The sequence below is a fragment of the Balearica regulorum genome, chromosome 7 (genome assembly GCF_011004875.1).
Source record: "Balearica regulorum gibbericeps isolate bBalReg1 chromosome 7, bBalReg1.pri, whole genome shotgun sequence".
In the NCBI taxonomy this organism is placed as follows: Eukaryota; Metazoa; Chordata; class Aves; order Gruiformes; family Gruidae; genus Balearica; species Balearica regulorum.
In genome coordinates this window covers 27722556-27734903 of record NC_046190.1, presented here as the reverse complement: position 1 = coordinate 27734903, position 12348 = coordinate 27722556, and the positions used below count along the sequence as shown (strand labels likewise).

The window sequence follows — 12348 nt, the reverse complement described above, 5'->3', positions numbered from 1 at the left end:
CTTTTGGAAATCTTACTTGCAAAAAGGTAAGGAAAAACAAACCAAAACAAAACAGAAAAGGGAAGGGAACAGTGGAAGAGACTGCAGAGAAAAAGGGGGAAAAAAGGGGGAAACAGATCAGTTCTGAATATTTTTGCCTGTCTGATCTTATTCTAATCATGTTTTTACTAAATCGGGTTTGTTCAATGATGTCAAATAGTTCAAAATTAAATGTATACTCATCTTTAGCTACTTCAAATATATGTGTGCAGTAGCCTCTTAATCATCTTTTTTCAAGGCAGAATCACTGTTTTGTCAGTCACACCAGATATTTTACAGCGAAAATTTTACAGCATTAGCCTTCTCTTGCTCTACACTATGCCACTGAAGCCTTTGCATTAAAGATTAGCTTTTACCCACCTGAGTCCAGAGAGACCAAAAATGAACGTTAGCCTTAATGCTTACTGACAGGGTTCATAAAGTGTTCATACTAGCCCATATAATTCCTAATATATATATTTTTTTTCATATAGGAAGTTTGCCTAATTTGGGGGAAAAGAGGTGTGCTTCATTTTGGTTTCAATCCCCAACCGCTACAGAAAGATTTGTGATTTGTGCCTGGGAATATGTAACTGTCCACACCCCAGGTAATGGGAACATTTTGATGACTTGTGATCAATTTTTAATGAAGCTAATTGTTTTTGCAGAGCTGTGCAAGTATTTAATCTAATCTTTCTAATCAGCCTGACTTTCAACTTACTCTTCAAGGTAGAGGTAACCATTCTCCTGTGCCAACCTTCTTGCGTGCGTCTGGGAATCCTTAGCTGTAGTGCCATAGGATATAACCATGGCACCGTACTCACGGCATGTTTTCACTCTGGCCGGGGACGTGCTGGTTGACATGATGACAAATACTGGAATACGGAGCTCTGAGGCGTGGTAAGCAACAGCCATGGAAAAGTTACTGTCCGAAGCCACGATCACCCCCTTTCTTTGCTGATCCTAAAAAACAGGGTTGTTTATTGCACATTACATAGCATCACAAAGTTGTCCCATATGATCCTAGATCATTCTAATGGTCTGACTTCCTCCTTTTCCTCTACTAGCTGATCATATTATGATATTATGATCCAGCATATGCATGCCTGGTGTGATCTCAGGACTTATACACAGAGCTAAGACAGCACAAGATCAATCTCTGTTCCTGCACTTGTCTGGGTTACGTTCTTGTTCCACTGGAATTAGTTGCAAAACTCCAGCTGATCCCAGAAAAGCTGATATCTGGCCCCTCAGAGCCAATATCTGGTCCCTCTTCCCTGTCTGCCTGAAATTATTTCATTTCATTTCAGGTTTCCCTTTAGCAGAAGGATTTATTCATATTATTACAAAAGTGCAGGAGTAACCACTGTTTTGGGGCTGCTGTATCACGCTAATTACAATTACTATTGCTGCAGAGACTCATTAACCTCCTATGACAAATGATAAACAAGCTATTCATGTAATGATACTGAAATTAATTTCAAAATCAATTGGTGATCTAGATCTTTTTCATCACCATTGTAACTCGATTTCATCATCACTCCAAGTTTGATGGTTTCAACATGTCAGAATTGTAACATGCATACCAACACTTTCATCTAAATGCCACAGAAAAATGCTGATGTTTACATTTTGCAAGCTTTTCTTTCAAATATTTTTAAGCACTTCACCAGCATAAAGAGATAAAGTATTTTACATTCAGATACTTGCAGACTTATCTATGTTGTTCAGCACAGTGGTTCAAAAGGCAAGAAACACTGCGATTCCATGGACATTACAGGTAAAATTATCTTTAATTCTGCTCCATTTTTGTGAAGACCTAATCTATTTCTTTTTGAATGTTGACATTTTGTCATACCTGAGGCAACGATGTCAGAAGATAAAGTACACCTCGTTCCTTCACAGACCCTGTGTACTGGAGGAACTCTTTCTTTAGGTAGATGTCCATTCCATACTGCTTGGATAGCCTAGAATACTGGAGTACAGAAATAGTATCATGAGGATGTATCTAAAATTAAGAAAAGTCTTCCACATCCCATCAGCTCCCTGGTGAAGCATGCATTCAACTGTTATGTATGAGCTCCAAAAAGTAAATTTCATAATCTATTTCTTTAGAAACACATGACAGTCTGTTGTTACCTACCAGATTCTTCTGGTTTATGGAAGTCATTTTGAAACTTGCAGCAGCGAAATGTGTACCCCATGCCATTATGAATTCTGAAATAGCACTTGTTTTGGTCTTACTGTTCAAATCAAGATATTAAAATAAGTATTTTCAATTATTTAAAAAAACACCCTATGGTTTGATATTTTAGCACTTGCCAAAACTGGATATCAAATACTGAAAAAATAAGGTCATCTCCCAATAGATAGAAAAGCAGTTAGAAAATTCCTCCTTGAGTCTCGTTCTGACTTTGCTATGGTTTCTGCCACTGATTCACTACTGAATATTGTCCACTTTGCCTCCTAAGGCCAGTACGACATTAGTAAAGACATTTCTTACTTGAAGAATGATGGAAATAATAAAAAATATTTCCCAGGATGGCAAGTGTAAGCAGCAGCTGTTTGAAAACGCTCAGTGTTTGGAACAGAAAGGATCCCTGAGCTGAGAGGAATTAGCAAGCATAGTATAGGTGATACAGTGTCCAAGTGCATGATGTTTTTACTTCTTTTTTTTAAAAATGGCAAACCTTTATCATTTTTTTATAGTAAGACGCAGCATGCATTGCCGTATTAATTTCCTAAAATGTGAGTTTTAAACAAGATAACATACGAAATAGAGCTGCAGTAAGCCTGTGGGTTCCAGTTCCCTCCCCAGGCTTACTGCGTCTCTATTTCGTAATTGGCTCTATTTCTTCCCTTGGCTGCCAAAGCAAATGAGGACCTGGGGATCTAGGGGATCAAGCCCTCATTTATAAGTAACAAAGAGAGATAGATTAAAAGACAGTATGACAATGTATTCTAAATATTTACCTCAAAAAGTATCTGGCAGTGTCATGCATACTGTGTATACTGTGCATAGTAATACGTACTGACATTTTTCAGACTGTGGGACTTCTCAAAGTGAATTTATATAAACTAAATATATCTGAAACAGATACTTGCTTTAAGGTATACAATTCAACTAAATATTTCAGAGGAATGTTTCAAGGCTTTTTAGTGGATTTACAAGCAAGTTCTTCACCCATAGGTGGGGCCAGATTCTCTACATTGCTTCTGAAAATCCTGCAACAGGAGCTACCACTTGCTGCTCCTTTGCAAATCTGGCTGCAGAATTAAAAAAAATGGAAAGTGCTTAGTACACTAGTAGGATAATAGTTTCTATCCTAAACAGCCTGATCTATGGAGAATGTCTATGCAAAACAGAACAAGAACACTAGACAAGAAATACTGGTTCTTCACATACCATACTAGTTTTATAATTTTTGTTTTTGGAGAGAATCTTGGATTCTAGAGTGAACAATGAGAAAAAGGATTTAAGGAGGTGAATCCTGTGACTTAATAAAGTTGCTAAGTCTCCTAAATATAAAAATATGTGTAATTAAGTCACTCTCTACCACAGAGGTGGCATACTTCAGATTATTATTATTTTTCTTTAATTTTGATACTCTGTATTTTAACTCTTTAGGCTACCCTTTTCTTCCTCCTTTAACTGAGGCTTTTTTTCATGTAGCCTAAATATAGCAACTACTTCTAACAAAGGAGGTGTCAGTGCTATTTTCAGCTGTACTGACCTGATGCCTGACCTTGTAAGAGTCATTGAATCAGCCTGAAACTTTTGCCTTTTGTCACTGTGATCTAAGGACTGCAGATACTGTGTCTAATGTACAACACCCAGCACAGCCTCCATGTGGCATCCACAAAGCTAACACAACACAACCCTTAAAGTTCCTACATCAGTAACCAAACCAAGTGTCCAATTTAATGCTAATTCTTTGTTTTCCTATACTCACTACCTCTATACCATCTGCTACAATCATTCACAATGCCCTATCTCAGCTCCAGGCAAAGTCTTGCATAAGGATTCAGGACGCTCCATCCATGGTTTTACCTGCAGATTAGGAATCACCCTGTGTTCCTCCATTCAATTAAGTGAATGGGTTGTAGTCACAGTTGCTTTTTTAATCCAAAAAAATGTCCCTGAAAGGGGCTGTTACCGCTCAGTGATGAGTTAAAATAAAGGTTATCTGTGTTTTTCTTGACACCACTCTGTGCTTTCAATACTTTCCTTTTGAATCAGTGCATGAAATATATACTAACGACTTCTGCGGGAACATTACTTTGAATAGCAACACGGTCACGGGCTATTTTCACACTAAAACAAGTAGGGATTTAAGGTTTTCCACTATTCTGAGCATCCCAAAAGCATAGCTCATAAAAAGAGACTAAAGAAAGTTAGGCTGTTTAGCTTGGCACAGTAAATGCAGAAAGGGGATACAATCATGTTGCATAAATGTGCCTGGGACACCCAAGAGAAAAGAAGTATTCAAGTTGAGGGGCAAAGCTGCCTGAGAACAAATGGTGTGAATTGGCCAAAGAGACCTTAACTACTTGTGAGCAGGAGCAGGAGCAGTTTACAAAAAGTTTTGAATTACACAGATGCCCACAGGAGCAAAAGATGGACTCTGGGGCAGTCTCCCCTTTTCCTGCATTAGGATGTGTTGGCTGGTTGATTTTCAGAGTGGGAGCCATACCTTGGGAGCAAGTAAATGCTTCAGGGGATGGGGCTAAAGTGGACTTTACTAGTTTTGAGCTGTCGGTCTGATCCGTCTGAGCTGAAGGTGTGAACGAGGTCCTCCAATGACCCACGTGGACAGGGCTCCTGCAGTCTCACGCTGGCAGACGTACAGAGGCAGTATTCTGTAACTGTCTGGCAGAACTGCCCGATGCCCTGAGCTGCAGGGAAAGGATGATCCAGGCTACAAAAGGGTACAGAGCTAGCTCGTTCTGCTTTCCGAATTAAGTTGTGACACTCTCACTCTCCCTGCCCATAGACCAACCTTTGTACAGCAAGGTTGAACTCATCTAACGAATACGACCAGAGATGTCAAATACGAAGAAGTGCAGTGCTCGCTACCTGCAATATAAATGCAAGTCGCCTCTTCCTGGGACAGTCTCTCCACAAAAGCATAAGATTGACACTTATGTCCAGAGCACCGTCTGTGCTCTCAAGCGTGACAGTCTAAGAGTTTTGGTGTCACACGATGCAATGTGCAGAGTTTGGTACGCTCCCTCTGTTCACCCAGGCCCTGGCCCCCTCGACCACCCATACTGCACATGTGTTTGTTCACTCCCCCCACTGCCTTCCCAAGCAAGCCAACTTTTCCACTCTGAACGGAAATCCAGGTACAGCTTGCAGGATGGTTTACTCCCCAGTCACTCTGAACAGGCAGAGCATGAATGCAAAATACATCCAGCTTTACTCCCTGCACTCCAGCCAACGCTACCCTGCAATTTTTTTGTGCCACCATGCAGCCCCAAACAGTCTTGTATCACGCCCTTTGGCACAATACACACTTCTTCAGCCGTATGCTACAAAAAACACAGCTGTCCTTATTTTGGGTACTCTTAAGTGAAAAAAACAAAAATCAAAACCAAACTAACCAAACAAACAAAAAACCCCCACAAAAACCCAATGAAAGTAATTATGATGTCTCTGGATCAGCAGGCACCATCTGGGAACCAGGAGAACTGCTGCACCTTGCAGACCCAACCACTTTGCTCCAGGGACTGTTAACTCAGTGGCTCAGACCCCGAGGTCCTTTCCCTGTGCAGGCCAGAAGGACAATCCACAGCCGGCGAGGCTCGTGGGGTGCCCCAGGTCAGCAATAGATAGCATGACTTGGGACTGCTGCTGTGAATTGCCATTTGGCAAAGACAGTCTTTTCACCCACTGAAGGAAAAAGAGGAGATGAGCCACAGAGTGCCTACAGTAGCCTTCATGAAGAGCTCCCAACAGTAGAAATACACTACAAATTAAATAGCTGTACTTCTCTCATGCTTCAGCAAATGCTTGTATGTTTATGGGAGTGTCTCAGTCATTCTAATACCTAGACTGATCAATAGGTGCGTATATGTGTGTGTATATATCTTAACGTCCTCATTTGGTTGAGGACACACGTGGCAGAACAACCTGGTTGTGGAACATATGCAGCCTTGCCAGGTTGGCCAGGCTAGGAAGGAAAATCTGTACCTTCAACACCAGACCCTCCCACAAGACTGCTTACCCAAACACCGATAGTCTGCCGTCTCCAACTCGGGTTCCTTGTAGCAAGAGTTTTTCACCAGGAGCATAATACCACAATGCATTAAGTCTATGCCTAATGTGGTTTATCCTTTGTTTACAGGTCACTGCAATCTTTGAGGATTTAGGTTAGTGTAAACAGGTAAGAAGAAAATTATTATTGACAGTTAACAACAACTAATATGAACATGAGTCATCTTACACAGATCTATCTGCTGCAACTCACACATACTCTTCCTTCACTTCTGATCAACTATCATAAAGAAAACAAAAGAAAAGAAATGAAACATTGAGAGAATGCAAAGCCATAAAGATTCCCTACCATGCAGGGGGTTTTCTGAACACCGCACTGGATTTTGAAAGCTGCTGCACTAATATCTTCAAATCGAATCAGCTTGTTACTGCTTGACAGGCTGGTCCTACTGCTTGACTGAGGGATGCGGGAAAGGGCATCCCTGAGTAACTCCTCATTACGGCTCACTATCTTCATTTCCCAGGTCTTCACATCCCCGTTCAGGTAATCCTCCTCACCAAAATCTTTCAGTCTCTCAGGGTTGATAGAGGGTGGCTTCTGCCCAATAAGGCCATTTCTTATTGGCCCATCCTTGCAACAGTGAAGATCACAAAGTGCTGGTGCATCTTGTTTCTTGATTTTATTGTCATCCCTAAAAACAAATAAAAGAAACTTGTTAGGAAAGCTTGGATGATTAAAGGCTTGACATTTAAGAATTTAAGAAGGATGCACATCTCAGTTGCTCTTTGCAAGCCTCAAATAGACAGACTGAATTATTAACTGTCCTATTACCTGTCTTGTAGGTGGACTGAAAACTACTGTAACCAGCCACCTTTTAGAAAAGCCACAAATAACCTGACATGGGGACAAACCGGGCAACGGTCATACCCGAGAAAATAAGAAAGATAAAATCCATGCTGCCTGGGTAGTCAGACCTTCCTCAGTACTCATTCGGCAATGATCCCAGTTCAGGGCTTACTGGAATTGTATTTGCTGTATGCAACTCCATGTTTTTCAAAAAAGGCAAATAGCTGCTGCAGAGCATTCCCTTATACTATTAATAGCAGTAACAAATGTCATTACGTTGTACACAACAAGTCTGCTTCTCTGCTCTTGCATACTTGCAGAGGATACTCTTGACAGTCATCAACTGCCTCGTGACTGGAAGGAAATTACTTTGATAAGGGATAACGACTATATCCTACTACAGAGCTAAAGAACTACGTCTCCTGATCTGCGAGTTAACACTTCATAGGTAAAGCCACCTGTAGATAAGGTGACAGTGTGATGCCACACAAACCCCCTTCCCCAAGGAACTTTGGGGAGACAACACTTTGCTACAAAGATTTGGTGGTATTCCTACCTTAGACTCGCTTACTCTGTGGTCCACATTGTTCAGGAGCTCACAAGGGGTGATATAACTACAGTGGAGGATTTTGCAGTCCTACTACAAATAAATGCAAAACATCTAGGAATTCGTGGAATTTGGAGAGTAATGTGGAGGGAAAAAAACATTAAGCAGAAGACGAGTAATTTGTAAAAGAGCTGATACCACCCCAGTCTGTGGCTATGATTACACAGATGGTATAAGCCCCTTCCTACATGAAGGACTTGATATTAATCTATTTGGAAGAAAGAGTTTTCTAAAAGATATACATGTTAAATTACATCAGAGACTTCAGTATCATCTCCAACAAAAATATTTACCATTTTCATAAAATAATTTGGATTTAAGTTATGCAGTTATTCATCAGCAGGGTTGGCTAAAGAAAATGTCACTCTAGTTTTACAGCAGTGATCACCACTATAATAAGCATTGTAATAATTTCCAAAAAGAATTTAGAAATACTTAGAAACAGCTGTTTTTGGCAGTGTTATCCATTTTTCTTTGTGGTCCCATAATCTGTGCCAGTGGCTCTGCTTCCTATTACATATCCAGTTGTTCCACTAAGGACTTCACATAACAATACGGGCAGCACAAGAGGTTTTGTTATGTGAATCAAGTGATACACCAGTAGCATCAGTCATTCTGGCTATTCTCACAGGAGATGAAAAAAGGACAGCTTTTGTAGCAAGGTCTTCTCTCTCCAAAATTAAGGAGTTCAACACTAATTTTCTAAGATAAATAATTTACACATTTGTAACTTGTTTATGTTGACACTTATGATTTAAAATATTTTCCCAATATCATACCTTAAAGTTGATACACCGAACAGCAGGCATTCTGTTTTCAAATTAAACAGCTTATCAAGTAGCTCTATTCCATACTTTTCTGCATTTCTGCTCTTTTGAGGTTAGCGAGTTGAAACACTTCATGAAGATGTTAAGATTCCAGTGTTAGTTCTCATGCATTTTAGTTAGCTTAATGCCAAGATGAGAATCAGATCAGACTGCCTCCCTGTGAACTTGTCACGGCACAGCCCATGGCTCTGGGAACCAAACAGGACTGTTGCGTAAACAGCTATCATCATCCAAGAGGCCACATCTCTGTTACGAGTTCATTCCCTACTCTCCTCCCTCCCAAAAAACAACCCTCACCACAACCCAACACATTTTCCATATCACAGCTGCCCATAACCACCTCAAAAAGAGAAGAACATATACATCTTATTTCTAAATATATTATTTAAGATGTTTAGCAAGCATTGGGAATGAATGATATTTCTTACATTGGCAATGGGTTAAAAGGGCATGTGTATAGTAACATATACAGGTAGATCAAAAACTTGTAATTTTTCTAAGTCAAAACATTTTTTTACTGACTGGTATTTGAGATAGGAGATAAAGTCACACTTTTTCCTTACATCTATTGCAATCAACTACAAAAAGCCATAAAAATCCCAGCTAAAAATGACCACAAAAAGTCCATTGATGAACCAGGATTCTGCTGAAAAGTACAAACTACAGGGGAACACCCCACCACACTAGTGCCATTAAATATTTTCTTATCTGCAAATAGAAAAAACAAAATGGGATACTGATTTTTGGCCCCACTCTTGGCATTTCTTTCTTTTCTCCCCCCCCCCCGCTCAGAACAAAGGAGGGAAGTATATCATATTCTCAGTCCTTGATCTGCAGCAGTGCTCTCACGAACAGTGAATATCTGCTCAGGACCCTGATGGAGACAACACCTTCTGACCATTGGAAAAAAAGAACAAAAGTCAAAACAGATGTAAAATATGTGTGGGTTTTTCACACATATAAACCTTGAGATAGGTTTAAAGCACATCTAAAACATTACCATCTCCACATTTAATATGAAAACTATCATCCATTTGCATGTGAAAGGTCAGCAACTTCATAACCAAAGAAATATCACCATGCTATTATATATATATGGATCGTGTATATTTATTTCAGACAAATTTTTATTCTCCTTCTATGTACATATTTTTAGTTTACATTAGTGAACGACACTTTTCCCTATTGAACCCCTCTCTGTGTGCCACAGACCCACGGAGAGCCCTCAAACTCCCAAGGTAAACTGTGGGTTTAGGTTTGACAATCCATCACAGAGAGGCAATCAACAACCCTGTTGGGTCAGATGCATTTCTCTCCTCAGTGTGAATTTCTTTTGCAGGAACAGTCAAAGCAGGCAGCAAAGCATGCAAGCACTCACAAAAAGACAGCACGTGACATCTCATGCACAGTAACAAAGTATGGCCCCTGCTCTAGCCATCATGCCCACCAGATGAAAAGCTGAGCCAATATAAATACAAACCCCAGCATTAGAAAACATTGCTCCTTTCAAATGGATTGTTTTTCCTTTTTTGGAGTTTGTTAAGAAAGTTTTATTAAAAAAAGTCTGTTTATTTCTAGTCATAAAACAAATATCCAGCTGGCAAGCTTTGTTATATGGTTATAAATTACGACATTTTACCTTTAAAGTGATTAGTAAAAGCAAACATGAAAAAACTGTTTATAAACCTACTTTTTCAAGAACAGCTGCTCAGCATAACTGCAAAAAATAAAAGAGAAGATCCATATGCAGACATTCCATGAATAATTAAGGAACTGGAAAAAATATCATTTGTTTAAGCAGATAGCTTTACATAGTTTAAAGTCTCAAAGCCAATGCAATGAAATGTACTCTTAAAATGATAAAAAACAACAACTCAGAATGAATAATTTTTCTGTTTCCAATTTGTTTTTTTGAATACACTGATTATTTTCATCAAGTTAAATAGCACTGGGGAAAACAACTTCAGAAAAATAGTAATCTTAATAAACTAAGAAATTAATAAAAAGCAACAAAAATAACGTGAGGAAGATAAAATGCAGTAGTAGTGCATACTATACCTAGAGACCACAACTGTTGCCTTTGTTACAAGGAGAAAGAAATGCCCACGCAGTTATCCTGCAATGATGGGACCATTGCGTATCCCTGTCAGGTGATGCACACACAGATTGGCTTCCTCGCGAGCCATGAAACAGACTAAACAGATTAAACTGATATACAGGATCTCTTCAGCTTCTAACACTGAAGGAGTGAAAAAAATACGCAGAGTCACAGGTGTCCAGGAAATAGCAAACTGGGAAGGATTAATTGCCATTTTTCCCAGTAATAATGTTAGTGAGAGTTCATATGAAAGTATCGGACAGAAAATAATTAACTCGCAGAACTCATTGCCACAGGATTTTATGAAGGACAATGGTATAAATGAGTTCCTAAAAAAAAGTGCAACTATACAGAAGTAGGTCTAACAGCGACCACATCATTCAAGAAGCAATCTGTGATTCAGGAAGCCCCTAAGCACACACTTGGCAGTCTCCACAAAAGGGTATGAGAGAAAGCATCTTAGGTGGCTTTTATTCTTCTCCAAGTTCCTGTTACCAGCCACAGAGGTAGACTGCTCTTTGGTCTGACCCAGCGTTGCCATTTTGATTTGCAGGCGTACCCAACGTCAGCATTTGGCCCATTCGGCAGCTTTTACACTTCTTACAAAATGAGTCACAACAACGCGTTTTGAGGCAGAAATGAAGTTGGAATTATGGACAGACATTCCCATGTTACTGTGCTGCTTCACACATGGAAATTCAAGTGCCACAAAAGGAAACAAAGACATTTTAGTATAAGACTGAAAACGCAGCATTTCTTTGTCATTTCTACAGCAGTTTTTATCATCTGCATTCACACTGGTACACACTCACCACGAAGAGGTACCGACAGCATGGTACGAGTTCTGTGGAGTATTTTAGCATCCTTATAGGTGTACACCAGGACAAGAATTTCACAGTCCAACGCCTAACTTGGACGGATCAGCAGCATAGTGCAAATTGGTCACGTTAAGCTTGAAAACCACTTCAAACCATCCGAATGAATGGGGGCTAGCCTGCAATTAACTCATCTGCACACATATGCACATGTTCTCTATATGTGGATTTTTTATTTCATTCTTTTTTAATGTTTTAGGGGAAGGGGTTTGATAAGCCCGTATCTATATGCTGCCACCATCTTCAGGCTCCCTGAACATCTTCCCAGAGCACACTGAGCCACAGATATTGGTATGGTACAGTTTTAGATGTACTTGCCATCTGCTTTCGGGGTAAAGAGGCTCAGATCTTATGCCTGCAAGTTAGGAATACTTATTACAGCAAAAAGTGACCCCTTTAAGGTCACTCCTACCTCGTCTCTCAAAGTGTTGAGCAGAGGTGGGTCATGTACTGGGAGGGTAGGGCAGGGGGAGCAGCCTGCTGCAGGTAGCAGTCTGCTTGGCTTATGACTGAGATGTGACCAGGGCTGGAATCTCCTCTCAAGGAGTGAGAAAGAGGTAATCCCAGGATATGACAGAGAGGGCCCTTTCCCTCATCCAAACCCCTCTTTTACCCAGAACCTCCCCAGCTCCATTTATCCATCTTATTCCATGTTCCCAGCCCCGTTGCCTCTGACCCTTCTGGATGCCTGAGCCTTCCACATCCCTCTGACACCTTCCCCGTTTGTTGCAATCCCCTTTCCCAATAGCTCCTAAACACTCCTGTTCCATCCCAACTCCTTTTGGCAGCATAAATCCCTACTTTTGCAAAATTCTGTCTGACCCCACCCAGTCCTCTTCTGCACCCCCACCCCCAACCC

At 40.3% G+C, this 12348-nt stretch overlaps 1 protein-coding gene across 4 annotated transcripts in view; it reads right to left on the bottom strand.

Annotated features, from left to right (window-relative positions):
- LOC104630806 (L-threonine ammonia-lyase) overlaps positions 1-12348 on the bottom strand; it is a 34392-nt gene that overhangs the window by 18958 nt on the left and 3086 nt on the right. For 2 of the 4 annotated variants that reach the window (XM_075758654.1, XM_075758653.1), the window contains exons 2-5: positions 10207-10233; positions 6585-6927; positions 1877-1993; positions 740-981 (exon numbers count right to left, since the gene is read on the bottom strand). In XM_075758654.1, the coding sequence (XP_075614769.1) occupies positions 740-981; positions 1877-1993; positions 6585-6927; positions 10207-10233 (729 nt within the window). The remainder of the gene's footprint in view (positions 1-739; positions 982-1876; positions 1994-6584; positions 6928-10206; positions 10234-12348) is intronic. The other 2 variants (XM_075758655.1, XM_010300480.2) reach the window with 1 other exon arrangement.